This window comes from Sturnira hondurensis, unplaced genomic scaffold (assembly GCF_014824575.4).
Source record: "Sturnira hondurensis isolate 20B ecotype Veracruz unplaced genomic scaffold, ASM1482457v3 Scaffold0007865, whole genome shotgun sequence".
In the NCBI taxonomy this organism is placed as follows: Eukaryota; Metazoa; Chordata; class Mammalia; order Chiroptera; family Phyllostomidae; genus Sturnira; species Sturnira hondurensis.
Genome location: NW_028080496.1, coordinates 14840234 through 14865049, shown reverse-complemented (window position 1 = coordinate 14865049; position 24816 = coordinate 14840234). Strand labels below are relative to the sequence as shown.

Sequence of the window (24816 nt, the reverse complement as noted above, 5' to 3'; positions counted from 1 at the left end):
AGTGTGAGAAAACGTGTGGGAATGAGTAAGGGTGTGGGAGAGTAAGTTGACTGAGGGTGAATGTGTAAGTCTGTGTGTGTGAGTATGAGAGAGGCTGAATGTGACAGTGTGAGCGGCTTTCCCTCTGCTCTGCCAGTGGTTCCGAACATTGCGTCACCTCTCGGCTGATACTGAGTGATGAGCACTGGGCCTGGCCAGTGTGGGGGTCTCCACTGCTGCCTCTGCTGCTCGGGTTGGGTGTCTTCGTGGACGGCAGGCCTGCCCCAGTACCTAGAGCTGTTCTGTCAGGACCACAGCCCCATCCCAGGGCCTGGCGGCAGTCCCCGTGCCCCACAGTTGTCATGGGGACACAGCCATGGCTTCCAGATGCTGGAGGTGCCCGCCCATCCCCTTGGTTTGGGGGCCCCTGGCCTGGCTCTAGAGACCACTCTTCTCTGTTTCTCTTCCTTTTAAGGCGTCTGGGTTCCTGAATCAGGTATTTTCCAGGTAGTAATGGAGTCTGAATGAACTGAAAATATATGTTTATTACACGAATAGAGCATTGTAACTTTAGAAAAGCTTGACATTCTATGTGTGTGTGTGTTTATGTATTTATGCATATATATATGTATATATATATGAAAGGAAAAACATATATATATATGAAAGGAAAAACAACTAAATCCCCATTTTCCTTGTGAAAAAAAGTGTCTAGTAGAGTTTTGGCAGGCAGGTGGATGCATGCGGACATTCTCTGTTTCACAGAAGCGTGTGGAAGGAGGCAAAGTTGCACACACATTCTTTTCCTGTGTGGGTTGCTTGCCTGTTCTGCTGAAAACCTGGTCAAGCCCCTGCCGACAGGCATAGGGGTCTCGGTTTTGTATGGTCCATTTGGAACCTTTGAAATGAGTTCGTACGAATTTTCCTTTTATCGTTTTGCCTTGTGTTTGGAACTGGCATCTGCGAAGCTCGCCTGCAACAGAACCTGGTCAGCAGGCTGAGGAAAGGGCTGGGGTCCAACTGGGGCCACGTCGGAAACTGGGATTTTGTGTTTTTTAAGTTTTTAAAAGTTACTTTTTAATTATTTTAATATATTTTTTAAACACTGATTCGTTGTTTGACGTATTGATACACTCGTTGATTGCTTATTGTATGTGCCCTGACTGGGGCTTAAACCTGCAGCCTTGGTGTATCTGGATGATGCTCTAACCAACTGTGCTGCTTAGCCAGGGCCTGATTTTCTTTTCTTTTTTTTTTTTTAAGACTTTATTTATTTATTTCTAGAGAGGAAGGGAAGGAGAGAGGGAGAGAAACATCAATGTATGGTTGCCTCTCATGTGTCCCCTGATGGGAACTGGCCTGTAACCCAGGCATGTGCCCTGACTGGGAATCAAACCGCGATCCTCTGGTTCGCAGGCCTGCGCTCAATACACTGAGCTATGCCAGCCAGGGCTTGATTTTCTATTACTTAAGATAATAGTTTTGATTATCTAGCTTTTCATCATCCTTTATGGCATTTCCCAGAGATCTCTCAAAGGGAATGGCGGACGGAAGCCGTCCACTGAGAGACCCTCGCTCCTTTGAGGACCCCAGGGTCCCTGACGGTGCAGGGGCGGGGCCTCTGCTTTGAGGGAGGACCTCAGATGAAGGTCGAAAGGTCAGGGTCCGAGATGGATGATGCAAGCTCCGCCCTTCTGTTGCACTGCTGTTTCCTGAAAGGTGCACCACGCACCTGAAGGATAGCTGTGCAGTAGAAGGCAGTTAGGGACGCGGGTCCGGGTCTGAGGCCCCGCCCACAGAGGCGGCCTCAGGGGCACCCTCACCCCCACTCACTGAGGATGGAGCACATCCAGCTGTCCAAGGCCACCTGCCACCTGGCCTGCCAGCAGGGGTCTTGTTTTCGAAGACAAAGTTGCCAGATGGGGACGTTGGCATTGGGTTACCAATGCGACCTGGTGAAGACGAAAGTCTCAGGCCAGAGTTGCCTGTGGGGCCCTGAAGGGCATGACTGATGAGCGGTGCCACATGGCAGCCCGGCCTTCTGTTCTCTGAATCTGCACAACACAGTCGAATGTCAGTGACGAGGGAATGGCGCTGGTGCCTTTACCTGTTCCCGTGTATGCCCCTCCCCTCGGCCTGTGAGGCTGTGAACGTTGTGTGCTGCTGTGAGTTCGATCCCCAGTCAGGGCACATGCCTGTGCTGCTGTTAAGTCCCCAGTTGCAACATGCATGAGAGGCAGCAGTCGTTTCAGTTTGCAGGGCGAGCACAGAGCCCCAGGGGGCTGCTGCTCACAAGTGGCCTTTGGCAGCTGCGTACCGTGGAGCACCTGAGGGGTGGCACCTGGACCCTGTTCCACGTGTGTCAGGGGTTGGGGCACAGCTGTGGACACATCTGTGGGCAGGCAGCCCCCTGGGCCCAGGAACCAGGGCATAATTCAGGGGGAGGCGGGGCTGTCATGGGACATGCCCTGGCCAGGGAACATCTGCCTTACTCAGGACCCCCACTTTCCGTAAGTGTTGGGGAAAGCCTAATTTATAACAGGTCGGCAGTGGAATGATTAAAACTATATTATTTGGGAAAGACATTTTAAAATAGCATTTTTTATGTCTAGGTTGTGTATGGAAAGCCGAGAAGACAGAACCAGTGGTTTTGGGGTTTGGGCTTTTTTTTTTTCATTTTTTAAAAAAGATTTTATATATTTTTAGAGAGAGAGAGGAAGGGAAAGAGAAAGAGGGAGAGAAACACCAATGTGTGGTTGCCTCTTGCACACTCTCTACTGGGTAACTGGTATGCAGATCAGGCACATATCCTGACTGGGAATTGAACCCACAACCCTTTTGTTCACAGGCTGGTGCTGAATCTACTGAGCCACACCAGGCAGGGCAAGGTTTTCTTTTTCTTTCCCTTTTTCTTTTTGCATTTTATAAGAGTTTATTAGAGTTTATTTAAGTCAAACTGAGGCCAGACCCAGAAGCAACCTCTCAATGATGCTAGCCAGTTTTATTTTTCTAAAGGAAAGCTGGTTTTGAATAAAACAATTTTAAAGACTTTATTTATTTATTTTTAGAGAAGGGGAAGGGAGGGAGAAAGGGAGAGAAACATTGCGTTAGAGAGTAACATCCATCGGTTGCCTTTCACATGTGCCCCGACCAGGGACCGAACCTGCAACCCAGTCATGTTCCCTGACGGGAAATCAAACACTTGACCTTTCCGGTTACTGGTTGATATCCAATCAATTGTGCCACTGGGGCCAGGGTACCACCCAATGTTTTAAATCCACACCAGAGTGTTTTCTGGGAGGTACCTGGTGCAGTAGAACCTCATTTGCTGTGGGGCATTTCCCCTTATTTTGCTGCGTATTTCTAATTAATGATTTTGACGAGAGACTCTGGCAGGTGGCCTAGGGTCCTCAGTGACCTAAATTAACCCGGTGCAACTCCTCACTGTGACAGCCCTAGAGACATACCAGCGGTTGGGCTCGGATTGAGGCCTCTGGCAAGAAGACCAAGAGGGAGGTGTGTCCTCAGCACCCTGGACCAGGAGGCGAAGGGTATCCTGCAGTCCCACAGTCGGCCATGTTCACTTCCACCCTGGTTAGGGTGGTGGCTGCCACCTTCTCCACTGGCCTGTTACCGTGTCTCTGATTGAAATTTACCAGCAATTTACAGGGAGATCACTTGAAACTCTGTAGGTGAGCTGCTGCTTATTAAAATTTGACTCACTAATTTTAGTACCCAATTCTTACCCAAGTCAGTTATTATCAAGGTGATGGGACAGTGGTGTTTTCAAACCTCCTCAATAAATCTACATTTATTAGTTTATCCTGCAATACATTTTAGCATTTTGAAAAAGTGTTTCTTATCATTAAGGACTCACAGATTCTGAGTCAAGGGAATGATCTATTAATATGATGACTTGATTATTGTGGGTCAAGTCTGGCTCCATTTTGAGTAGCAGGGTCCCTCAGCCTCGTTTTCATGTCTTTTTAGTGTTTTTATTTTTTAATTNTTGAAATTTACCAGCAATTTACAGGGAGATCACTTGAGACTCTGTAGATGAGCTGCTGCTTATTAAAATTTGACTCACTAATTTTAGTGCCCGATTCTTACCCAAGTCAGTTATTATCAAGGTGATGGGACAGTGGTGTTTTCAAACCTCCTCAATAAATCTACATTTATTAGTTTATCCTGCGATACATTTTAGCATTTTGAAAAAGTGTTTCTTATCATTAAGGACTCACAGATTCTGAGTCAAGGGAATGATCTATTAATATGATGACTTGATTATTGTGGGTCAAGTCTGGCTCCATTTTGAGTAGCAGGGTCCCTCAGCCTCGTTTTCATGTCTTTTTAGTGTTTTTATTTTTTAATTTAATTTATTGATTTTTAGCAAGAAAGAGAAATACCAGTTTGTTTTTATACTTATCCATACATTCATTGTGCTGGGGATCGAATCTGCAACTTTGGCTATTGGGACAATGCTCTAACCAACTGAGCTACCCATCCAGAGCCTGGCCCTGTCATTTAAAAAAAAAATCCTCACCTGAAGATATGCTTTATTGATTTTAGAGAGAGAAGAAAAGAGAGAGAGAGAGAGCGACATTGATTGCTTGTGTCTTGTATGGGCTGCAACTGGGGATTGAACCTGCAACCCAGGCATGTGCCCTGGCTGGAGTTCGAACCAGTGACCCTTTACTTTGCAGTCTGGCATTCAGTCCATGCAGCCACACCAGCTAGGGCTCTCCTGGGTTGTTTGTTTGTTTGTTTGTTTCCCAATTTAAATTAAACTATTGGATGACATTGGTTAATAGGATCATATGGGTTTCAAGTGTACATTTCTGCAATACTAGGTCTGTATATTGCACTGCGCGCCTACCACCCAAAGTCAAACCATCTTTCGTCACCATATGGAGGGACCCTTCCGTCCCCTCCACCCCGACCCGACTACTCCCCACCCCTTCCCCCTTCCCTGTGGTAACCACCCCTTGGCGGACTGTGTCCATGAGTTTCAGTTCTGTATCTCACGTATGAGTGAAGTCATACATTTCTTAGCCTTTTCTGACTTGTTTCACTTAGCGTGATATTCTCAGGATCCCCTCCACAGTGTTGCAGATGACAGTGTGTTGTCTTTTCTCGTGGTGGGTAGTGTTCCATTGTATGTAGTGTGGACCACGTCTGCTTCATCCAGGCCTCTAACGAAGGACACTTCGGCTGTCTCCATGTCCTGGCCACCGTGAAAAATGCTGCGATGAGCACAGGGGTTCATGTCTCTTCAAGAAGAACACATTTGCAAGTTTTTTGGTAGATCCCCAGGGGAGGGATTGCCGGGTTGTTTGGTGACTCTGTTCTGTATTTGAGGAACTGCAGACTGTTTTTTGTGGTAACTGCCCCCGTTTACATTCCCACCAGCAGTGACAAGGGTTCGTTTCTCTCCACACCCTCTCCAACCCTTGTTAGAACCAAGATGTGCTGACAGGTGAGAGGCGGCATCTCCCTGTGCCTTTGATTTGCACGTCCCTAACAGCTCCTGAAGTTGAGCATTTTATCATGTACGCGTTGGCCATTTGTACGCCTTCCCGGGAGAGGTGTCTGCTCAGGTCAGACGGTCTCTTCTGGGGACACAGACTCCTAACCTGTATGTGCCTGCAACTGCCTCGCCATAGCTGTCTCTCTATTAGAACCAGGAACTCGCCTTCAGCTCCAGTTCAGCAGCGCTGGCTTCATTCCACTCTTCCTCCTTCCCGTTTCTGTAGCTTCCATTTGCACTGAGAGTCTTGTTTCATTATTAGTGTATTTACTCATTTGCTCAGTTGTAGAAGACGCAAGTTGTTTCGGAATTACTAATCCTTCCCACTATGAAACAAGCCTGCTTGCCCTAGCCAGTGTGGCTCCGTTGGTTGGAGTATCATCCGATATACTAGGTTGTGGGTTCAATCCCCAGTTGGAGCGCATATGAAACAAGCCTGCTAACTCGAATTCAGTATTTTTTCCAATGCTCTTTTGTCTTTAGATTGAGAATATAGAGTCAAAATAGGGTTTTTCAAAGTTATTGGGGATAGTGGTGTCCCAGGGTTAGGGTTTAGTTTTTCGTCTTTAACAAGTGGAAAATGGACAAAGTGAATGAAACCACTGTCTTCGGTCGTTGGCCATCACCTGGGGGGAAGGAAACAGACAGGGAGACGGGGAGCCCTATGGAAGGCACACCCCATGGACAGCTTGGAAGTATTGCTTGGTGCAGGAGCCAAGACTGGAAACTGAGGCAGCTGAGGCAGCTGGAGCCTTCAGGGTGGAGCGTGGAAGGACAAGGAGTTGTGTAGAGAAGCAGCCCTGCGTGCATCCTGGGTCCCTTGTCTTTGCTTGAATATTGAACTGCCCCTGTTGGTGGGACTCCAAGCAGAGGAAGCTTCCTAGCAGGGAGCTGGAAGCTGACCCCCCAGAGTTGAGGGTTCTTTTAGGCTCCGCCCACAAGTTTGCAGAAACCTGGTCAAATACCCAGGCATTCCACGGATTGGCCACAGGGGCCTACCTTGGTACCAGCCCTGGGGTAGCGACTTCTGCCACCCGAACAAATCAGGAAAGGGTACAGCTGACTTGCAAGTAGTTTAAGGACCTGCCCCCCCAAAACTCAGCAGTCTTTAATTTTTTATTATTATTATCTTTATAATCACCCCAGCATATTTGTTCATTGCTTTTAAAGAGAGGGGAAGGGAGGAAGAGAAACATCGATGCAAGAGAGAAGCATCGATTGGTTGCCTCCTGAACATGCCCGGACCTAGGACCATTGGTGCCCACACCAGGGATTGAACCTGCAACCTGGGTATGTGCCCTGACAGGAGATTGAACTCGCAACTCTTCGGTTATGGGACAACACTGCAACCAGCTGAGCCTTACTGGCCAGGGCAAAACTCACCTTTTATGGGAGAACAATAAAATCCTGACACTCAACAATGTACTTATGTTAGAGGCCCTCAGTGCTGCAGGCCGCTGGCCTCCCCTCAACATTCACGTTTGTTTCCTGCACTGGAGGTATTTTGACAGCTGCACCCTTTGTTTATTTATTAAAATGCAGCATGTATGTGCTGTCCTGGCCAGGTGGCTTGGTTGTTTGGAGCATCATCCTGTACACCAAAAGATTGTGGGTTCGATTCCCAGTCAGGGCACATGCTCGGTTTGTAGGCCAGGTCCCCAGTAGGGGGCGCGTGAGAGGCAACTGCACATTGAGGTTTCTCTCCCTCTTTCTCCTTCCCTTCTCTAAAAATAAATAAAATCTTTTAATTTTTTTTATTATTATTTTTAAAAATATTTTATTTATTTAACTTTAGAGGGGAAGGGAAGGAGAGAGGAAAAGAAACATCAATGTATGGTTGCTTCTCGTGCATCCCCTGCTGGGAACTGGCCCCTGCTGGGAACTTGCCTGCAACCCACGCATGTGCCCTGACTGGGAATCAAACTGTGATTGTCTGGTTCGCAGACCCGCACTCAATCCACTGAGCTTCACCAGCCAGGGCCAAATAAAATCTTTTTAAACAATTAAAAGCAATAACTATATCATCAGGTAAAGATTAAACTTTGTTTTTTTCATTTAAAGTATAATATGTGTTAATCAAGTTCTTGGAATTAAATAATTAGCAAGTCACTATTGTGTATTCTTTTTCTTTCTCTTTATTATGCTCCCTTTTTTATATTTTTCTGTATTATGCTCCTTTGCAAAAGTTCTGTGTTTACGACACTTCCAATATGAAAAGGTTGGCTGAGTTTGACATTTCTGCTTTAAAATCCAAGCATTTGATTTTCAGTGGCTCTTCATCCGTTGTCAAACGGCATTCTCTCAGGTAAATGTGTGTGGTGGTTTTTCCCGTTTGCTTCTAACTAGGGACCTGAGTAACTGACAGGCTCTGGCATCTGGCTTCCTGCGCCGTCCCCACCTCCTTGTCCTGTCAGAGGCCCATCAAGGCCAAGTGCTCGGTCACTTCCACTTACAAGGGATTGAATTGGGTTGGAGACCGTCCTGCTGCTGATGGACTGGACCCCCTCCCTGGGTTTGCAGACTGCATTTTGGGGTTCCCCGAACCCGGAGCACAGGGGTTGAAGTTGGAAGGAACTTCCTTCCGGAGCTTAACTCCATTTACCAGACTGCAGAGTGTTTGCATCTCATCTATACTCTGATTGTGCGTTTCCTTGAGTTTTTCTATGTGATGATTATTTCAGTTCACAGGAAGATTTAATTAATGGGTAATGGAGGGGTTCTGAATTGTAAAGAACCATTACATTTTGGGTTTTTTTCCCCCTTTCTTTCTTATTTAGGTTTGTTCGGACAGTGTTACCATTTTCTCAAGAATTTCAGAGAGACAAACAGCCTAATGCACAGCCCCAGTATTTGCATGGATCCAAGGTAGGCTTGTTTGTGTTTCTGTTACCATACCTACGTTCACAATTACGCATATTTCAAAGTTTAGCTTTATTTGGTTTATTTAGTTAGTCACTGTTCTGGCCAAGGGTCGGCGGGACAGGGTAGGGCTGGGCCTGGCTTCCCTCCGGACCCTGAAATGAGGCAGATCGTTTGACAGATTTAGAAGCTAAAATGTGTGGACCCAAGAGAGTGTATGGAGAGAGGTTCCGGGGCACGTCTTTGAGGGAGGGCCAGGGTGGCCTGTCCACCCCAGGTGACACTCGAAGGGAGGAGCGTGCGGACAAGAGTGACGTGCAGAAACCTCAGGGGAGCCAGGAGAGATGGCACAGTGCCGCCGAGAAACCACATGGCGCCGCCGAGAAACCGCATGGCACCGCCGAGAAACCACACAGCACCCCCGAGAAACCACACAGCACCCCCCAAAACCCACACAGCACCCCCCAAAACCCACACAGCACCCCCCAAAAACCACATGGCGCCCCCAAGAAACCAGACGGCGCCCCAGAGAAACCACACAACACCAATGAGAGACCACACGACACTGCCATCTAGTAAGATAAGATGTGAGTCCAGGCCGAGGGCAGCTGGATTATTAAGGGTTGGTGTTGTTATACAGGGTGGTGCGAAAGTAGGTTTGCAGTTGTTTGTATGGGAAACAGTACAATAATGAATAAATAGTAACACAGGAATATCCTCTCACCCTGGCCGCGTGGCTCAGTTGGCCGGAGCATTGTCCTGTGCACCAGAAAAGGGCACATGTGGGAGGCAACTGATTGGTGTTTCTCTCTCCTTCTTCCCTCCCTCCCTCCCTCCCTGTCTAAGAAAAAACATACCTAGGTTGAAACTTAAAAAAAGAAGAAACTCTGTTTTATATACTCACAGCTGGAAACCTACTTCTCCCCTACTCTATATTTAAAGCCCTCATACGAGTTAATAAAAATACAGACATTCAGTGATAAAAAAAAATGCATACAGTGAAGAGCCGTTTCCCTCAAATGTGGTAAAAGATAAAAGCAGCTCTGAAGCCTCAGTACCTCCTGGATAGAGGGGTGCGGCAGCAGCAAGGACAGCTTTGCCCAGTGGATCGGAGCAGGCTGTGGGGAGCGAGACCCCGTGTATGGCGCTGCCGTGGGATCCTGGGGCACCACCCCATGTTTATGATATTTATTTATTTATTTAAAGATTTTATTTATCTTTAGAGGGGAAGGGAAGGAGAGACAGAGAGAAATATCAATGTGTGTTTGCCTCTCATGTGTCCCCTGCTGGGAACTGGCCTGCAACCCAGGCATGTGCCCTGACTGGGAATCGAACCACAGTCCTTTGGTTCACAGGCCCATGCTCAATCCACTGAGCTATGCCAGCCAAAGCGTGTTTATGGTGTGTAAATGCTCTCCCTTGTAAGAGGCAGGACCCTAAGGAAGTAAGTCCCAGAAGCAGCCTCCCTGGCTGTGGGAACACGGGCGTGTCTTGTCCACAGAGTCGTTATGATCAGTTACTTAGATCCAGTGACACGCCAGGGGACCTGTGTTTTTTTTTTTTTTAAGAGGATTTTATTAAAAATCTTTAAGAAGATTTTATTTAGTTATTTTTAGAGAAAGGGGAAGGGAGGGAGATGGAAGGAGACAGAGGGAAACATCAATGTGGGGTGGCCTCTCACGCGCCCCCTACTGGAGACCTGGCCTAAAACAGGAATGTGCCCTGGCCAGGAATTGAACCAGCAGCCCTTTGGTTTGTAGGCCGGCACTCAATCTGCTGAGCCACACCAGCCAGGGCTTATTTTATTTTATTTTTATTTTTATTTTGGCTGTATTTTATTGAGTTAAAGAAAATCAGACTCCAGAAAGACATACCCACAGCAAAGAGCCCAGGGAAGTTAAACAGCGGCTCCCTTGGACAGAAGGCTTCCACTTCTGAGCTCCAGGCGTGGAGTGTCTGCACTGTTGTTGCCGGGTGTTCATTCTCCCTTCGATGTGCGAGTCGCCTGCCAGCTGTGCAAGGAAGGGGACCCGGCCCTCTGCCCACAGCCTCCCGAGGTCTCGCCCTCAGCTCAGGGATCCGAAGCTCGGCCGAGGTTTGGGCAGGATGTCTGCTCAAGGGTGCAGAGGAGGCGGCGTTTGGGGTGAATGGGAAACCAGTGTTGGAAACCAAAGCAGCCTGTTTTCCAGGTGGTGTGGGATTTGAGGCTGAAAGTGACTCCTCTCTGTTTGTCACCCTTGGGGGCCAGTGCGTGTGCTCTGCATGGTGTCTGGGGTGCAGTGTCCCTGTGAGAAGTGTGCTGCTGGGAACACTATGAGGAGACATTGTCATAGAGCCTTGAGTGGCTTTTGGGGGCAGCCTGACTTTGGGAAGATCTGGATGCTGAGAAGGGGCCAGCTCTGCAGAGAGGCCCAGGGGACGAGCCTGGGGGCAGGGGGTGGCAGGCAGGGTGAGGTGTCGAGACCCCTGGGCCAGGGTCGGAGGTCTGCAGGGGTCAGGGAGCGAGCAGAGAATGATGCCCAGTGCAAGGATGTTTCCAGAGTCTGGGCAGGAGATGGTGGCTCAGACCCAAGGACACTGACAGACAGACAGAAGTAGATGATTTCAGGTCTATTTTGGAGGTGACTTGGTTAGGACTTGCTGGTTACCTGGACGTGGAGGGTGAGGGAAAGGGGTGGACAGCAATATTTCTTGTGTTTCTGGCAGTTGGTGAATGCACGGACTGGGTCATGAAGTAACAGGGTAGAAATAGGCTAAAGGGAAGGGGTCCATGTCCCTGAAGCCAGTGTCCCCCACCTGTCCCCAGGGCTGCCTGCCCTGGAGTCACAGACCCAGATGGGGGTGAGCTTGGTATACTTCACCTGCAGTAAGGACATGCTGGTAACAGTAGATTGTGGTAACTCATGTAATCACGTAATGTATGATGGAAAACCAAGAGCGACCATTGAAAGATCTGTATGATGAGATATTCTCAAAAATACTATGGGTAAATCACAGTGGAATCCTAAAATATGGTTAAGTGACTCACAGAAAGACAGGAAGAATGGAAAGAAAGCCTACTTAAGAGCCCAGTTAAATATCAGTCATTAGCCCTGGCTGTTGTGGCTCAGTGGATTGAGTGTGGAAAGGTCGCTGGTTCGATTCCCAGTTAGGGCACATGTATGGTTGCTGGCCAGGTCCCCAGTTGGGGGTGCGTGAGAGGCAACTGGTTGATGCATCTTACACATCAATGTTTTCCTCTTTCTCCCTCCTTCCCACTCTCTCTAAAACTAAATAAATACAATCTTTTTTAGAAGATTTTATTTATCTTTAGAGGGGAAGAGAAGGAGAAAGGGAGAGAAATATCAATGTATGGTTGCCTCTCGTGGGTCCTCTGCTGGGAACTGACCTGCAACCCAGGCATGTGCCCTGACTGGGAATCGAACCATGATCCTTTGGTTCACAGGCCTGCACTCAATCCACTGAGCTATATACGCCAGCCAGATAAATAAATAAAATATTTAAAAAATAAATACCATTATATTATGTGTAAATATATTAAGTATAAATGGTATAAATACAGCTAAAGCACAGAGACTGACATAGAGGATTGAAAAAAATCATGCAGGAAACTCACTTCAAATTAACGATAAGAGGCATTTCGAAAGTAGATGCACACATCAATCAGAAGAAAGCAGGAGTGATTGTATTAATATGAAATAAAGTAGATTGCAGAGCAAAGAATATCAGCAGGAACATTACCTAATTATAAAATTGGTGAAGACACAAAGCAAATGTAGCAATCTAAAATGTTCATGCTTCCTTGGCTGGTATAGCTCAGTGGATTGAGCACAGGCCTGTGAACCAGAGGATTGTGGTTCGATTCCCAGTCAGGGCACGTGCTTGGGTTGTGGGCCAGTTCCCAGCAGGGGACCCACGAGAGGCAACCATACATTGATATTTTTCTCCCTCTCTCCTTCCCTTCCCCTCTAAAGATAAATAAATAAAATCTTTTTTTAAAAAGGCAACGAGTTTAAATAAATAAATATAAATAAAATGTTCATGCACCAAATGATTGAGTTTCAAAACATCAGAAGTGAAAACTAACATAAGTGAAGAAAGAAATGAACAAACTCCATAGTTAAAATTGGGGAACTCAACATTCTTCTCCCTTAGTCATCAGTAGAATAAATAGATAGAAAAAAAAAAGAAAAGAAAAAAAGTAGATAGAAAATCAGCAACAATATAGAAGACCTGAAAACCATCAACCACTGACGTGTCCGGAACCCTCCACCCAGCAGCAGCAGACCACACGTCACTTTTAAGCCTCCATGAGCGTTCCGCAAGATAAACCGTATTCTTGGCCATCAAACAAAGCTCAACAAAATCAGAAGACTAGTAACTACACAGAGAGTGTTCTCTGACCACTAAGTGAACCCAAATTATAAATCCATAACAAAAAAATGACCAGAAAAATCTCCAGACACTTGAAAATGAACAGAAATCTGAATGATCTTGGGGATCACGAGAAAGTCTCCAGGGAGGCCCTGGCTGGCGTAGCTCAGTGGATTGAGCACAGGCCTGCGAACCAGAGGATCGCTGTTCAATTCCCAGTCAGGGCACATGCCTGGGTTGCAGGCCAGTTCCCTGAAGGCCAACTCCCAGCAGGGGACGCATGAAAGGCAACCATACATTGATGTTTCTCTCCCTCTCTCCTTCCCCTCTAAAGATAAATAAATAAATAAAATGTTAAAAAAAAAAAAAAAGAAAGTCTCCAGGGAAAATTTTAAGAAACTGAACTGATGAAGTGCTAATATATCAAAAATCTGTGGGGTGCAGCTAAAGCTGTGCTCAGAGGGCAGTGCATAGCATGGATGCTTACTGCTGTGTTTGCGCCATGTCCTTAAATGACTCAGAGATCCCGTCCTACAGAAAGCCACCCTGACCACCTCTCCCACCTACCTACCCTGTAGGGCTACGTTCTTAGCTCCCTGGCAACCCTGACAAGGAAATCTTGTCATGGGTGTGTCCTCGTGTGTGTCTCCAGCAGCGAAGGCACTAAGATGTATCCATTTCTCATTCCTTCAAGTGGCATCTGTAGAAGGGGTCGTTCAGTAATGGTTGGAAAACCAATTTTATTTTTTCTCTCTTATCGAGATTGGTTTTCATGCCTTCAGCTTGTAAGACAGTGCTAGTAAGGGCAGCCTAACAGATTCTGTGGGCAACACCCCTTTCCCCACCCAAGGGTGCTGTGTGTTGCATGCACCTTGCGTAGGGCCACCTTGTAAACCAGAGAGTCCATCAAGCCTCTGTATGCTCTGTCCCCCAGGCGCTGAACCTGGCCTACTCCAGCATTTATGGCAGCTACCGGAACTTCGTGGGGCCGCCACACTTCCAAGTCATCTGCAGGCTGCTCGGCTACCAGGGCATTGCCGTGGTCATGGAGGAGCTGCTGAAGGTCGTCAAGAGCCTGGTACGTCTCCCGAGGGTGTACTTCCTTTGCTCAGCGAGCAGTTCCGCTCCCAGTTCCAGTGTGGGGAGGGGTGTTCCCTTTTTCTGAGCAGCTCTGGGAGGCTGGCTGGGCCTCCTGGGATTCAGCTCAGTTCTGACACTGTCTCTCCGATGCCATCAGATCCCTCAAGTGTCTGCTGTCCTCCTGGACTCCCTGGATGCCAGCTCTAAGTCAGGGTTGTCCCCTGTTCCCCTGGCTGACTGGCTATAAATCAGAGGCTCCTACAGTCTCCTCCTCAGGTTGGATTAATTTGCTAGAGCAGCTAACAGACTTCAAGAGACTAGTTCCCTCTCTAGATGACCAGTGCATTAAAGGATACTAAAGGCCCTGGCTGGTGTGGCACAGTGGATTGAGCATCAGCTTGTGAACTGAAAGGTTGCTGGTCTGATTCCCGGGCAGGGCACATGCCTGGGTTGCAGGCCAGGTCCTCAGTTGGGGGCAAGTGAGAGGCAACCACACATTGTCTTCTCCCTTCTTTCCCCTCTGTCTACAATTTTTTTTTTTTAAGAGATGCCCATGACGCTGTCTTCCATGAGGAGTTCTGTCCCCGTGCAGTTTGGGGTCCAGCACGGTGGCACAGGTCAGGGTCTTGGCCCCCAGCCGAAAGCTCCCGGCTGCATTGCGTAGTTATGGTTGGTTACATCATTGGCCGCTGGTGACTGGCTCAGCCTCCCCAGAGGTCTAGGGCAGGACTGAGGATTCTAGAACCCTCTGACCTCAATCCTGGCAACCTCAGCACCACCCGGATGCCCTCCAAAGCTGCCTGAGAACATAACAAGCCCCCTTGGAGGCTTTCTTAACTTGGGAAATGGGGGGAGTTTGGGCTCTGTGCCAGAAATGGGATGAGAATCAACCATGGCCCCGGCTGGTGTAGCTCAGTGGATTGAGTGCAGGCCGTGAACCAAAGGGCCACTTGTTCAATTCCCAGTCAGGCCTGGGTTGTGGCCAGGTCCTTAGTGGGGGCCACATGAGAGGCAACCACACATTGATATTTCTCTTCCTCTTTCTCCCTCCCTTCCCCTTTCTACAAATAAATAAATAAATCGTTAAAAAAAAGAATCAAACATAGCCTGAGCTGGTGTGGCTCAGGGGATTGAGCTCCAACTTGTGAACCAAAGGGTCACTGGTTCTATTCCCAGTCAGGCCACATACCTGGTTGTGCACCAGGTCCCCAGTTGGGGGTGTGTGAGAGGAAAAAAATACATCAATAAAATCTTTAGAAAAAAATTTAAAAAATAATCAAAAATATATTTCTTCAGCCAACTTCTTTTTTTCATTTATTGATTTTCGATAGAGAGGGGAAAGGAAAGAGAAACATCGATTTGTTGTTCCACTCATTTATGCATTCATTGGTAGATTCTTGTATGTGTCCTGAACAGGGATCAAACCCACCCACGACCTTGTCGTATCAGGATAACACTCCCACCCACTGAGCTACCCTGCCAGGACTCTTTCTTCTTATAAATCAGTGTCTCACATGGCCTTGAATTCACTAGGGTATCTGAACAATCCCAGGGTATCTGAACTGTTCCGTTCTGCTCTAAATACTTCTGACCATATATAGTTTGATTTCTCCCCCAGCTTTTTTAATTCGAAGAATAGGCCCACGTTAATTCAGGGGAAGAACGTAAGAAAGATATTTGTTGGCTGTCATGGATTTGGTTTACATAATTTACTTCTGTTGTTTATCCGAGAGAGCTATATAAAATCTCAATCTTGAATATTTTTATTATTTTAATCATCTTTCTTTGCCTGAGCCCTTTTTCTTAAAGTTTTTTTGCCAAATATAGATTTTTATGTCTTTCTATAATTCACAAGCTTAGTCTAGAGAAAGCTTGAAGCTGAATTTCTGGCCGTATAATTAAAGTAGCGACCCAGCAGGGAGTCGATGTGATCCGCAATGCAGAAGCTGACAGAATTCCATACAAAGATGACAAAATTTACAACCATATTGGTCAGGACCAAAAATCCATTAGCATGCAAAGGAATTGGGTTATTTGACACAGGCGTGACCCCGTGACTGACCTGGGCCCTGCCAGGACCCTGGCGGGAGCCTCTGCCCTAAACCTGTGGCCCCGTGGAAGGTGACGGGTGCACTAGGTGACCACTGGCTGGTGTTGGAGTGACTCCCCACCCAGCGGAGTCCAGAACCCCCTGTGCCAGGACATCCCTTCAGCAGAGCCCCGCCCCCGCCAACACCTCTGGCCACGCCCCTCTACAGGGGGCGTGTCTCCACATGCACCTAGAGGTGCCGGGGTCGCCCTGCGGGGGTGGGGGGGTGGGGTTTCCTTTCCCAGCCCGGAGGAGTCTCGGTCTTGTTCTGTACCTTTGCGAACAGAGAGACCCCTTTTCACAAAGCCCCCTGGTCGGCCGGTTCCTCCGCGACGGGGGCTCCGGCGGCTGACGCAGCCTGTGTCCCCACAGCTGCAAGGCACGATCCTGCAGTACGTGAAGACGCTGATGGAGGTGATGCCCAAGATCTGCCGCCTTCCCCGGCACGAGTACGGCTCCCCGGGTGAGTGCGGGGGTGGCGGTGGGGGCCTGCGGGAGCCCGGGGCAGGGCAGCGCCACCCCGCACACCACAAAGAGGGAAATTCTGGGCAATGTCCGATCTGAATCCAACCTGCTTTTCCTGGGTCAGGGAGGGGCACAGCCCGCGCTTATAGTCTCCAGGAGAATAAACTGCGTGTGCTGGAGGGGGTGAGAAAGCGAGGTGGGGCAGCATCCGTTAGTCTTGCTGGGTGACAGGGCTCTGAACCCTGAATCCCTCAGGTCCCATACAACACCGGGACCTTAAAGATCAGCGACCAGGGGGCCCCGGCCAGGTGGCTCAGTTAGTGGGAAGGTCTTCCAGTGCACCAGAAGGCTACGGGTTTGATCCCCAGTTAGGGCACATGTGGGAAGCAACCTATCAATGTTTCTCTTTTCGTTCCTATGTCCAAAATTAATAAATGCTCCAGTGAGAACTTAAAAAAAAGGATCTGCAACTAAAGAGGGGCAGCCAGTTTGAGTGCTGGGTCCAGCTGGGGTACCCAGGAGGGACACTGCTCCTCAGATGTCCCCCCTGTCCATAGCCTGTGTACTGGAGGCCCTCGGGCAGGTGTGCCCTGGGAGAGCCCAGTGCTGTGGGTTGACAAACCAATTTGGGGCTGTCATGATCCCAAAGGAAACTTTTCTCAGGGCAAACAAGCCCTCGTCTCTTATCGGATAATACTTTCCTGGAAGTTGGACTTGGGCCCACACTCAGTCACTGATGAGATCTGTTCTGATGGGCACCCAGCTGGGACAGCTGTCGTGGGTGTTGGAGGAGGTGGCAAGGAGACCACACGGCCACTGTGAGGGAAGTGACCCCGGAGGGGCCTCGCTTAGGGTTGCCTAACTTCAGCTCATTGTGGGAAAGGAGCTGAGTCACGTTGGTATACTAAAGCCAGTGCGCATGCCCCGGCTAGATGGGAAACGTGTAAATGTTGAAAATGAAGCATTTAGGCCACATTCAGAGCTGTGGGTGGGGGGCTGTTCATCTCGACTGTCACCCAGCTGTCGTCCTGGTGAGGGCTGTCGTTCTGCTCCCTGGGCACTGCCATTGGGGAAAGTTAAGCCATTGCACGGGTGCTTGTTGGGGGATGACATCGTCAGGGAGGGTGCCCTCCACTGAGAATCTGTTCTCACCTGGGTGATGCTGACAGCTGGGGGCGTGCGAGACTACATTGGGGCGGCAGCCTCGGGCCAGCGGTTCACAGGGTCCTTGCAGAATGGCAGTCAGGCCTGACCTGTTGGGATGAAGAGTTTGAAACCTCTTAAATCTTCACCTTTGCTGTTCTTAGGGGTGTTTGGGCTGTTGCAGGTCTTCTTTGTGATCTTATAAATTCTGGAGTCAGCTTAGGGATTTTCAACAGCGTTGTCAGGATTCGTGGTTAGCTTAAAGAATAGTGACTTTCCAGTTTCCATGTCTTTTGTTTTTTCATGCCTTATTGTAAAGTCCCAGGCCTCCAGGACTGTGGTGCAGACGCAATGTCTTGGCCTAGAGCTCAGTGGAGAAGTGTGCAAGTCTCACCACTGAACCTGTTGCCACCTGCAGGCTCTTTTTTGCCGATGTCCTTTACCAGATTAAGTGCCTTCCTGTCTGTCTGTGAGGGATGCGGAGTTTGACAGAATACCTTTTCTGTCTCTGCGGGAGATGATGGTGTGGTCTTTCTCGTTTATTCTCCTGGTTGCTGCCTCCTCAGAAGATGCAGGTTGTTGATGGAGAAAAAGGCTCTGGAGCTGAGGGCCGGGCCCAGGGGCCGCACAAACTGCCACCGCAGGGAGGGTGTTGGTGTCTGGGGACCTGTGGCCATTTCCATGGCAGGCGTGGTGGCCACCCCTGCCACTTACTCTCTGTCACCACAGGCATCCTGGAGTTCTTCCACCACCAACTGAAGGACATCGTGGAGTACGCGGAGCTGAAGACGGTGTGCTTCCAGAACCTGCGTGAAGTGGGCAACGCCGTCCTGTTCTGCCTGCTCATCGAGCAGAGCCTGGTGAGCGCCAGCCCAGCCTTGCCCCGAGCATGTGGGTCAGCCCTGTGGATAGAAACAGAAGACTCCCCCTTTTTGTAAAGGTTTTTAAAAAAGATTTCATTTATCTTTACAGAGAGGGGAAGTGAGGGAGAAAGAGAAGGAAAGAAACATCCATGTGTGGTTGCCTCTCGTGCGCCTCCTACCAGGGACCTGGCCCGTAACCCAGGCATGTGCCCTGACTGGGAATCGAACCAGCGACTTTTCAGTTCGAAGGCTGGTGCTCAGTGCATTGAGCTACAGCAGTCAGGGCCAGGAGGCCCCTTTTAAGAGTCTTGATCTGTTAGGGCTGTTTAATGGTGGGAAGGGCAGGAAAACGCCATTTCTCTTCATGTAGTTCCTTCAAGAATGTTTTACAATGTGAGCATTGTAAAAAAACATTTCTATTATGTAGTGTTGGCTACAGCCACACTAACATATGTGACATGTGAGGAGGGACCCCCAAAACCTAGAATTATCTTCTGGATGGCAGGCCCCATGTAGTGCAGGCTTCCCCCGCTAGGGGAGGTTTGTAGGAACCCATCTGAGTCAGTGTACCCGCTGGTGTTGTGAGAGGCTGCATTCGGCTTCAGTGAGGTTTTTTTGAAGACTCTTTCAAGGTGTTCCCCCATTTCATGATGGGTGATTCACCAGCGCGCCTGCCCGTCTCCTGTAGTGTCCCGCTGTTGCCTGTGTTGGGGTTCACGGCAGGTGTTTAGGAGTTCCACCAAAACCCCTGTGACATGGCAGGTAAATTTTTTCTACATTACATTATCCTGGAGGATGGATGTTGTGTAGGGTTTTTAGGCCCTTTTAAAGGAGTGTGTGATCCGCCCTGGCCAGTGTGGCTAAGTTGGTTGGAGCATCATCGGCACACACTGAAAGATTGCGGGTTCAGTTCCTGCTCAGGGTGTGTGCAGAGGCAGCCAATGGATGTTTCTCTCTCACATCGATGTTTCTCTCTCTCTTCCCCTTCCTTCCCCACTCTCTAAAATCAATAAACATATCCTTGGGTGAGGATTAAACAAATTCAATTCCTTAGGCATGCTGGTTGCATTCCAAGTCCCCGTGGCTGACAGTAGCCCCGGTGGGCAGACAAAGACCATTTCTGTCACCTGGAGCGTTCTGTGCACCGTCCTGCTTTATTACTACGTAGCACAGCGGGCAGTTCTGGGCGCAGTAAAAAATCCACAGATAACTACAGTGATTCCTCCTCACACAAGGATCCCCATCCATGGCAGTGACCCTGAACTCGGGTCTCATCTGCATATGTCAGTGGACCGTACAGGTCACTCGGGTCTTATGCCAGGGTCAGCAGGGCCTGGCTGCCAGCCCCAGGTGGCTCTGTCCGTCCGTGTTGTGAGGTGACTTCCTGACTTCCTAACGTGGCCTTCTCTTGCTTTGTCCCAGTCTTTAGAAGAAGTGTGTGACCTGCTGCATGCGGCCCCCTTCCAGAACATTCTGCCGAGGGTACACGTGAAAGGTGAGCCTGCTCTCCGTGCTGGGCATGTGTCACCGTGAATAAAGCCAGTTTCATCTGAGTCTGCGCCTGTTCGGCCGTAAGCAGGGGTGATTGGTGTTGTAACAGAGCGAAATAAAAATGGAAAACTGAAACATTCAGGGCTGAAGTGACGGGATGTGTCAGGACGGATGGGTGGGGGGTGCCAGGTAGGAATCCAGGGAGGCCGTGGATAAGAAATACAGAGGATTCACGGTGCGGCTCTTGTCTTTCCCTTATGTTTAGAATTTTCAGTAAATGTCTTTTAGTTTTTTTAATTATACTTATTGAGGTGACCTGTGTTAATGTGGTCATGCAGGTTTCAAGGGTACAGTTCTGTGCTGTGTGATCTGTATATTGCGCCGTCTGCCCCCCCAAAGCCAGCGAGGCTTCAAAAGTGAATATGGGCCAGAAAAATCAGTTCTGTCACTTTGAGTTAAAATACCAGATGAGCCAGTTCTATAAATGAGTTTTCAGAGAGAATCTACAAATAACATGTTACCTTAACCGTCTTTATTTCTTTTTTTAATATAAAACATAACTTTTATTACTGTTTTCCATACCAAAGACAGAATGTAAAATGTTTGTTTCCACCGCAGAGGGAGAGAGACTCGATGCCAAAATGAAAAGGCTGGAATCCAAGTACGCCCCCCTGCACCTTGTCCCTCTGATTGAGAGACTGGGGACCCCTCAGGTAACGCGTGGTGGCCCGAGTCAGGCCACGGGCGGGGCCGCGGCCCAGACGGGGGTGGAGGGGCGTCCGGGAGGCGGGCGGGCACCCTTCAGACCCATGTCTGCAGTAGGGTCTGGACCAGGACCTGGTCAGAGCGTGGCTGGGCCTCCTGAATGAGCTGCCCCGTGGGAAGTGCCCTGGAAGATGGATGTGGTGATGTCACTTTTTTTTTTTTTTTGGCCCATCCCTCCCAAAGGAGACTTTCTTGTTGGTTTTTAAGAACAACCTGTGGGAGGCCCCAGAGGCAGGTGTCAGGGCAGGAAGCTCCTCCGTTCTGAATCTCAGCAGATAGTTCTTTGCTGTGGGGCTTTCCCAAGCACTGCGGGCTTGCCTCTCTGCCCGTCGGATGCCACTAGACCCACCGCCAACTCTGACAACCAGCCCCGCCCATACCCATTGCCAAACGTTCCCTGGAGTCGAAATCACTCCGGTTAAGAACAGCTGGTTTTTTTAGATTGTAAAAACCATTTAGTACAAGAAGGTAATCTTCCCCACTTTAAAAAGAAAACATATGCCTGGAAGCATTGAGGCTGGAAACTGGCCTCAATGGGTTAAACAGTTGCCAAGCTCTTGTCAAGTAATGTCGATCAAGGAAAAGATATTTGGAACTTAAAATTAGGGAAGCCTAATATTAGATTATTCACAGTTTAAATGGGGGTAAAGAAAAAAAACTAACCGAAATAAAGTCAGAGTGATTGTTTACAGTTTATAGCCTCTACGCACATAAAACTACTTCTTAATGTATTTCTCCCTAAATTTTTTTGTGAACTTGACAGTTGTCCTTGACTGTGAGTTACATTTAGGCTTGGAAGACATATAAGGCAATAGCCAATGTATTTATTTTGTTGATGCTTCTGAAAACCCTCCTCTGCGAGCTCAGATCCTTTCCCAGTGAGTCAGAAGCGGATTTGGGGTGTTAGGTTTCAACCCGCAGCCAGGCCATGGTCCTGTGACACACGCTGACCCTTCCTGCAGCAAATCGCCATAGCGAGAGAGGGCGACTTGCTGACCAAGGAGCGCCTCTGCTGCGGCCTGTCCATGTTCGAGGTCATCCTGACGCGGATCCGGACCTTCCTGGACGACCCCATCTGGCGCGGGCCTCTGCCCAGCAACGGCGTCATGCACGTGGACGAGTGCGTCGAGTTCCACCGACTGTGGAGCGCCATGCAGTTCGTGTACTGCATCCCCGTGGGCACCCACGAGTTCACGGTCGAGTAAGTGCGTGCCCAGGGGTCAGGGAAGCGGGCGCTGGCGTAGGGTGAGAACACAAGGCCATGCTTCGTGGAGAATGGCGTGGACGCTCGCCAGGCTGCTTGACAGCTGCTCAGGTGCAGGTTCTCACTAGAACTTACTAGAACTAAAGCTACTTGCTAGAATGTGCAGGTTCTTACTAGGACTTAATAGAATTTACCAGAACTAGAACTAAAGCTACTCACTAGAACGTCCAGGTCCTTACTAGATGTGCAGGACACCACTCCAGGCTCGGCTTCCCAGCGTCACCCCCACAAACAGACCCTTCGATGTGCATTTCTCTAACTGCGTCCACAGCCTCACGGACTCCTTTGTGGAGGGTCTGTGATCTAAACACAGGAAATGGGGGTGCAACAGGAAGCCAAAAGGTGCTCACCACGAATAAGGACACATCCCAGCTGCCCGGTGCTCCCTTGTGGCCCGTTCCTGTATCCCTGATGCTGGGAGGCAGACTGGCGTGGGGACGTCCGCTGAGCGCCCGCTGCGCCCTGGCTTCTCTTCACAGGCAGTGCTTCGGCGACGGGCTGCACTGGGCGGGCTGCATGATCATCGTGCTTCTGGGCCAGCAGCGGCGCTTCGCGGTGCTGGATTTCTGCTACCACCTGCTCAAAGTGCAGAAACACGACGGCAAAGACGAGATTATAAAAAACGTGGTAGGTGGAGGAGCTGTGGCCTCTACGGATGTTTCACAGAAAAGCATGCTTTCTATTATGTGTATTCCGGGTTGGTTCTCGGGGCATTTTTTTTTTTAAAGATTTTATTTATTTTTAGAGAGAGGGTAAGGAGGGAGAGAAAGGAACACTACTGTGTATTCCTCTTGTGTGCCTCCTACTGGGTTTTTAACAGTAAGGTTTTTTAAAGTAATTTTATTGGTTATGTTATTACAGTTCTGATTTTTTTCTCCCCTTTATTCCCCTCTGCCAACAGCATATTCCCTAGTTCATGTCCATGGGTCGTACATATACGTTCTTTTGCTTCTTCATTTCCTGTACTATTCTTAACCTTTCCCTATTTTCTACCTGTTATTTATGCCTCCTGTTCCCTGTACCTTTTCCTCCATTCTCCGCGCCCCCCCCCCCCCACCGGGGATAACCCTCCATGTGATCTCCATTTCTGTGATTCTGTTCCTGTTCTAGTTGTTTGCTTAGGTTTTATTTTTCTTGTAGGTGCAGTTGTTGGTAGTTGTGTTTGTTTTCATTTTACTGTTTGTAGTTTTGATCTTTTTTCTTAGATAAATCCCCTTTAACATTTCATATAATAAGGGCTTGAAAATGATGAACACCTTTAACTTTACCTATGAGGGTTTTTTTTTAAGATTTTTAATTTAGAGAGAGAAGGGAGGGAGAAAGAAAGGGAGAGAGACACCAATGTGTGGTTGCCTCCTGCGCGCTCCCAACCTGGGACTGAACCCTCAACCTAGGCATGTGCCCTGACTGGGGAATCAAACCAATGTCCTTGTGGTTTGCGGGATGATGCCCACAATACACTGAGCCACACCAGTCAGGGTGAGAATAAATGTATGCTTTAAAAGTAAAACAGCTCATTTGATCTGTTGTAGCCTTTGAAGAAGATGGTGGAGAGAATTCGCAAGTTCCAGATTCTGAACGACGAGATAATCGCCATCTTGGACAAGTACCTGAAGTCGGGAGATGGGGAGGGCACGCCCGTGGAGCACGTCCGCTGCTTCCAGCCGCCCATCCACCAGTCCCTGGCCAGCAGCTGAGGACGTGCATGTCACCTGGTTTTGAAGAGTCCCAGTCCTAACCGCACTCAGTAGGGCATGTTTTGCATCAAAAAGTGAGATATTTAGGGACCATTTGTCAGTATCTTTGTACCTGTTCAAGGGGGTGCTTTTCGACCTGAAAGCTTAATTTTATAAAATCAACTTATTTTTCTAGACTAAAATTGTATATGCTTTCGGTAATTAGGAAGTCTGCGACTTTTGGCTGCTGATTGTCGCCATCATTACCCTTACACAAAGTTATTTTCCATTTTCCTATGGAATGTCATAAAGTGCTGCTGTGTTCCTTGGCAAGGATCCCTTGTCCCTTTGTCCCTTAGGCAAGGATCAGTGGTATTTCGAGATTTATGACCGGAAGCAAGAAACTTAATACCAGCAAATTGTAATAAAACCTGTTACTGCTTAGAATTAAAGTTAATGATTATTTAGCTTTTGTTTAGGGATTTTTCTAACAGTCTTTTATGAATTCTCAGTCATTGTTCCCTTCCCTTTTCTGTCAGATGTTTCAGAATATAGTGACCTTGATATTCCTGTTTCTACTAAATCCAGTTGTAACAAAATCTAATTTGTGAGGGACGATTTAAAGCTTACAGAAATAAAACTAATGAAACCTATTTGCGGTCATTTGTTTATGGTGCTCCTGTGTGCCCTGGCTCAGGCAGGTACGGATTGTCTCCCCTTCTCTGCATGTGCAGACTGGGCGCAGGAGGTCTGGGTCTCAGCCCCAGTGGCCCTGGAGAAGCACTGACAGCCAGGAGCGGCATACACACTATTGAAAGTTGTGTGGATCCCTGGCTGGTGTAGCTCAGTGGGTTGACCCTAAGCCTGTGAACCAAAGGGTCAGTGGTTCGATTCCCAGTCAGGGCACATGCCTGGTTTGTAGGCCAGGTCCCTAGTAGGGGGTGCATGAGAGGCAACCACACACTGATGTTTCTCTCCCTCTTCCTCCCTCCCTTCTCCTCTCTAAAAATAAGTAAAATCTTTTAAAGAAGTGTTGTGGATTCTCCCACTGTGCTGGTTGACCTTAGATGAAGGGAAATACAACTATTCTTAACCAAATCACTGATACCTTTTTGTTTTCAAGATTTTATTTATTCATTTTTTAGAGAAAGGGGAAAGGAGGGAGAGAATCCAGTCGTCTTGCTCATGGCCACAACTGGGGACCTGGTCCACAACCCAGGCAAGTACCCTGACTGGGAATT

The 24816-nt window shown here is 48.5% G+C and overlaps 1 protein-coding gene across 2 annotated transcripts in view; it reads left to right on the top strand.

Annotated features, from left to right (window-relative positions):
• Positions 1-24228, top strand: part of CYFIP1 (cytoplasmic FMR1 interacting protein 1) — an 89464-nt gene extending 65236 nt beyond the window's left edge. For both annotated transcript variants that reach the window (XM_037053820.1, XM_037053821.1), the window contains exons 23-31: positions 8284-8371; positions 13674-13817; positions 16281-16371; positions 18246-18376; positions 19802-19874; positions 20489-20583; positions 21598-21836; positions 22379-22526; positions 23432-24228. In XM_037053820.1, the coding sequence (XP_036909715.1) occupies positions 8284-8371; positions 13674-13817; positions 16281-16371; positions 18246-18376; positions 19802-19874; positions 20489-20583; positions 21598-21836; positions 22379-22526; positions 23432-23596 (1174 nt within the window). In that variant the 3' untranslated portion in view covers positions 23597-24228. The remainder of the gene's footprint in view (positions 1-8283; positions 8372-13673; positions 13818-16280; positions 16372-18245; positions 18377-19801; positions 19875-20488; positions 20584-21597; positions 21837-22378; positions 22527-23431) is intronic.
• The last annotated feature ends 588 nt before the right edge of the window (positions 24229-24816 follow it).